The sequence below is a fragment of the Impatiens glandulifera genome, chromosome 7, assembly GCF_907164915.1.
Source record: "Impatiens glandulifera chromosome 7, dImpGla2.1, whole genome shotgun sequence".
In the NCBI taxonomy this organism is placed as follows: domain Eukaryota; kingdom Viridiplantae; phylum Streptophyta; class Magnoliopsida; order Ericales; family Balsaminaceae; genus Impatiens; species Impatiens glandulifera.
The window spans coordinates 49,595,456-49,600,398 of record NC_061868.1 but is presented as its reverse complement, the minus strand read 5'-3'; the positions used below and the strand labels follow the sequence as shown (position 1 = coordinate 49,600,398).

Genomic DNA, 4,943 nt, shown 5'->3' with positions numbered 1-4,943 from the left:
TGTCCGAAAATTAATTAGAAACACATAATATAGTGGCATTCAGAATCTTCCCTTTCAAACAAAAGCAAACGTCACTTTCTCTCTCATCTTTTTTTTTTGAGACAGGACTAACTTTTATTTGTGTGGATGAATATGATATCGTCCAACAAACAACAAACAACAAATAATTCACCTTTTCTGCAATTTTACTATTTACTATTTACTATTTACCCTCCTTAGAATGATAGAGATAGAGACGTGATAGTACGATCATCTATTGAAGGAGAAAGGTAACCCACCACGTTAGAAGAGATAAGAAACGTGGGTTATCAACAATGCGCTGTGAATTCTAATAAGGAAATATCAAAAGAGAGAGAGAGAAAGTGAAATGGGCGCCGGCGCCGGAAAAAGAGAGATGTTTGAAGATTTTGCCATAGTTACAGGGCTGGTTGCAGTCCAGTTTGTATATGCAGGAAATTCAGTTTTGTTAAGTTATCTCATGGAATTGGGTCTTAATCCTTTAACCATTGTCATCTTCTCCACCTTTTCCACTTTCCTTGTTCTCTCTCTTCCTTCCATTTATTTCGAAAGGTCTGTTCTTCCATTCATTTCTATTCTCTCTCTCTCTCTCTTAATTTTAACTCATTTCTAATGTTATAATTCTTTTTTCAGAAGCAAATGGCCCAAGAATTTCACTCTCAGATTGTTTTTTCAGCTTGTTTTAATGGCGTTTGCAGGGTAAGTACACTATTTCTCATATTTATGGCTTATAGGTCTTGTTCGGATTCAGAGATCTATATCAGCCCAACCCGAAAATTATTATTTGTTTTTTATGGTAAAAACTTGAGTATAACCCTTAATTTCTTAATTTAATTTTATTTTATTCAAATATATTTTCAATTCATATAAAATTATGCAAAATTTATGATTATTTAATCGCTTTATTCATAATTTTTTAAGTTTACCCAAACTCTCGAAATTTAGATCTTCTATATGTGTTTTTCAAAATTTTTAATTATTTAAAAAGTAAAATAGTGACAGATGAATGTAGTTTATTTTAATATTTTAATTAATGAAATAAATTAGAATTATGATTTGATTAGGTTAAAATTATTTAAATAATCAAACTGAAACCAGACTTAATTTTTATAATAGATTAAAAGTTAACTATTCCACTAATTTTAGGGTATTTTATGTTCAAGTATAATCACAAATACAATACAAAGATACCTTAATTATCAAATGTTATTTATTTCAGGGTAACATTATTCCAAACATTATTCTTGAAGGGAATAAAACTTACATCACCCGCAATAGCAACCGCCATGCCAAATCTTGCTCCAGGGCTCATCTTTATCATCGCAGTAGCTTTCAGGTTTTCATATAATTAATTTCCTAAATTTCATCTCAAAGTATAATTAATTAATCAAATTATTAATAATTAATGTAGGTTAGAGAAAGTTAAGCTAAGCTGTATTTACAGTAAAGTGAAGATTGTCGGTACATTACTATGTGTAATAGGTGCATTAACAATGAGCATTATGCAAAGTTCAATAAACAACACCACCGAATTACCAAAACAAAATCATACATCATCATCGCACGACGACGACGGTTTGATTTATTTCGATCAAAACAAGGTCATGGGCTGTATGTACCTCGTGGCTGCTGTCGTGGTTCTCTCGAGTAACATAGTCTTGCAGGTTTAAATCTAATTAATAAAATACTGGTTCATGACTTGATTAATATTAAGTTATTATTAATGTATGCAGGCTAAAATATTGACAGAATTTCCTGCCCCGGTTTCAATATGTACAATAACATCACTTATTGGTGTGTTTATAACATTAGTGATTGAATTTATCCGTAATCATAAGCTTGAATTTTGGATGCCTGATGTCATTAGTACCCAAGACCTAATTGGCTATTGTCTTTTGGTAAGTAATAAGAACTTATTATATAAACAATATTATGGTTTCGAGTCTTTACACTTACACCCGCGTTATTGTTATTTAGGGAGGGACGATAAGTGGAGTTTGCTTTAGTTTCAATGGATGGGCAATAAAGAAAAGAGGGCCGGTTCTCGTGTCTATGTTCAGTCCCATTTCGACGGTTGTATCCGCCATTGTCTCATTTTTCACCTTAGGAGAAGTGCTCCCCATTGGAAGGTAGTATACAAAAATGGTTTAGAGTTTTTACTAATGATTAATATAATCAAATTATTGATATATAAATGTTATCTCTTAATGTTTTTGTAGTTTATTTGGGATGGTCTTAATGTTTACGGGTCTATATTTCTTCCTTTGGGCAAAGGGTAAAGAAGGGTTTTCCTATCCCGGAGCTGTCGCACTAGAAGGCGGTGAACCTTACGACATGGAAAAGCCTCTCTTGTCTTAGCTTTAACTTCTTGTATCATTTGTAAAAATGTTAATGAAATTATAAGTTAATCATATATTGCCGTGTCTTATGATTTAATTTCAGTCATATAGCATCCAATCAATTTTATATTTAAGAAACAAAGCTCGTGAGAAGTTGGTATATGTGGGAACATTAATATTTTGTACAAATATTAATGAATTTTGTAACAAGATAAATGATATTGATGAAATCCGAGACCTTTCAACTTTAGAAATAAGTTCTCAGGACAAGACCACATAGTAACACTATCTAACTAAGAGAGGGGATATATAGAAACTCAAATTTTCAACGGGTTTCAAATATACAAACGAAAAATTAAGCACTAAAATTTCACATACATAATTTATAAATATTGAAATAATTATTTTAGATAAAAAAAATTCAAAATAATCAAAATCAAGCCAAACCAAGATTAAACCATTAATTGAATTAATTATTATAATAATCAAATCCCAAACAATTTAAACAAATGCCAAAAAAAATAAAATAAAATAATTTTTATATATAATGATGCATAAAATTGCCGGAAACTGTGAGTGGATATTGAGAGACATGGATTAGGGCGACTAAAAATGCGAGACTTCGAAGATGAGTCTATATCCCTATAATTTTTTAGTGTATTATTTGGTTGGAAAGAAATTTGAGAACTTTTAACAATGAAAGTAGGCCGTTAAGGATTATTCACAATACCATCATCATGACGATGTCAGAGATTAAATCTAGAAAACTTGTGGATTCGTATGGAGATCTTATTGTTCTTTTTGAAGATCTTCGAGTCAATTAATTATTCTAATGTAATTAATTAATATGATTTTGGGTAGGCTTAAAAAATAACAAAAAATTTAAATAAAACGAGTGGATAAATATAAGTTTTGTCATAATTTTTAATAATTAAATAAAAATATATTGAATTAAATTATAAAGTCACATTTTTAACGTATTTTTTTTCTTGAATTTTTATATTATTACTCGTGCAAATACACGGGCCACATGCTAGTTTGTATAAATGTTGTATTACTTTTTAATCCCAAATTAATTTTAAGAGACTAAAATAAATAATTTAAAATAAATGTTGTATACATTTTATCTCAAATTAATTATTTAAAACCCAAAATATACGCACACAAAAATGAACAAAATAATTATTTGTGTGTATTTAAATATTTTGTATATTTTGTAGGCTGAAAAATGGTCGCGATCCAATGTAGCCGAAAACAAGAGAAACGACTACAATAGACCACACAGTCATAGGATGAGCGCCCAAATCTCAATCTACGCACAACAACAAATCGCATCGCTCACTGCAACAAAAGAAAAGCGCTCCCGCGTAACACTAGATTAACTAACGCACGCCTCAACGCCGTTAGCCTAGACGCGGATGGAACGCCCAATCGCAACGGACCGCTGACGGAACGATGCGCCCAGACTCGCGTTCGCATTTCGGCTCGAAACGATGATGTTTCAACCCAGGATTATTATCTTCCTCATGTAAAACATGATGAACATCAACCGAAATGCCTCAACCGAAATGCCTCTCCGCTCTGGTTTGTCTCCCCACAAAAAATTCCTGCATGCTCTATTAATAAGGTCCCGTGTGCCCATTATTTCAAGAATGAAATTCAGTCGATACTCAACCAAATTCGATGATTCAAAGACTGAAATAATCACCATAACATGATAATCATTTTGCCTATGATCATAGAGGTAATGATGTCCTAATTAGATGAAAACAATCGAGCACAAACAAAAGCGATTAGTGGGCTTTTGTCTAAAATTCGATTCACTCAATCATTCAACCGACTTTGGTTTAGTTGGCTATAAATAGCTATCCTCAGTCAAAACTACGAAAAATATCATAATTTTTTCCATTAACTTCGTTCTTATCTTCGTATCATAATCTTTTCCATTAACTTCGTTCTTATCCTCCTTATTTATTTATATATATTTTAGAGTAATAACAGGAAGAATTAATAAATTTAATAACAAAATATATAAATATATATAAGAGAATAAAAAATTATTATTTTTAATTCAATTTATCATTTTTCTCATATATTAATTTTTAAATATATATAATTTTAACGTTACTAATTTATATATATATATATATATATATATATATATATAAAATGATGTTTAATTTTAAAATGTCTGAATTGTCGGGTCGAGAGCTGTGGTTAATTTGGATATATATGTGAGAATAAATGGATATTTGGGTCGGATTGTAGGTTGACCCGTCCATAAACTTAACTTAAACGGTTAAATAAAAAATAAAAAATGCTATAGGTATGTTTCGATTTTGCAACCTAACAAAAACAAGTACAACCCTTTAATCAAGTGTGATTGGGAACCGATGAATAATAGACCGGTATCAATTGAAAGTGGTTAAAAAATATGAATCAAATATTTGATTGACCAAAATATGAGGTCACAATGCTAAATGTTAAAAAATATGAATCAAATATGATTGGTCAAATTGAAAGTTTAAGGTCACGAGATTAGAACTTCATTTGAAAAAAAAAAATGTAATAGATATGTGAGAAGAT

At 30.3% G+C, this 4,943-nt stretch overlaps 1 protein-coding gene across 1 annotated transcript; it reads left to right on the top strand.

Moving 5' to 3' along the window:
* Nucleotides 1-281: 281 nt before the first annotated feature.
* Nucleotides 282-2,454, top strand: LOC124946169 (WAT1-related protein At5g47470). Its single transcript, XM_047486739.1, has 7 exons — nucleotides 282-570; nucleotides 652-717; nucleotides 1,238-1,354; nucleotides 1,430-1,682; nucleotides 1,752-1,916; nucleotides 1,996-2,147; nucleotides 2,238-2,454. The coding sequence occupies exons 1-7, from the start codon at nucleotides 368-370 to the stop codon at nucleotides 2,374-2,376; spliced, it is 1,095 nt and encodes a 364-aa protein (XP_047342695.1). The 5' UTR covers nucleotides 282-367; the 3' UTR covers nucleotides 2,377-2,454.
* The last annotated feature ends 2,489 nt before the right edge of the window (nucleotides 2,455-4,943 follow it).

Coding starts and splice junctions, on each gene's coding strand:
- LOC124946169 (XM_047486739.1), top strand. CDS start 368: ATGGGCGCCGGCGCCGGAAAAAGAGAGATGTTTGAAGATTTTGCCATA. Junction 571..651: donor CCTTCCATTTATTTCGAAAG/GTCTGTTCTTCC, acceptor TTCTTTTTTCAG/AAGCAAATGGCCCAAGAATT. Junction 718..1,237: donor GTTTTAATGGCGTTTGCAGG/GTAAGTACACTA, acceptor TATTTATTTCAG/GGTAACATTATTCCAAACAT.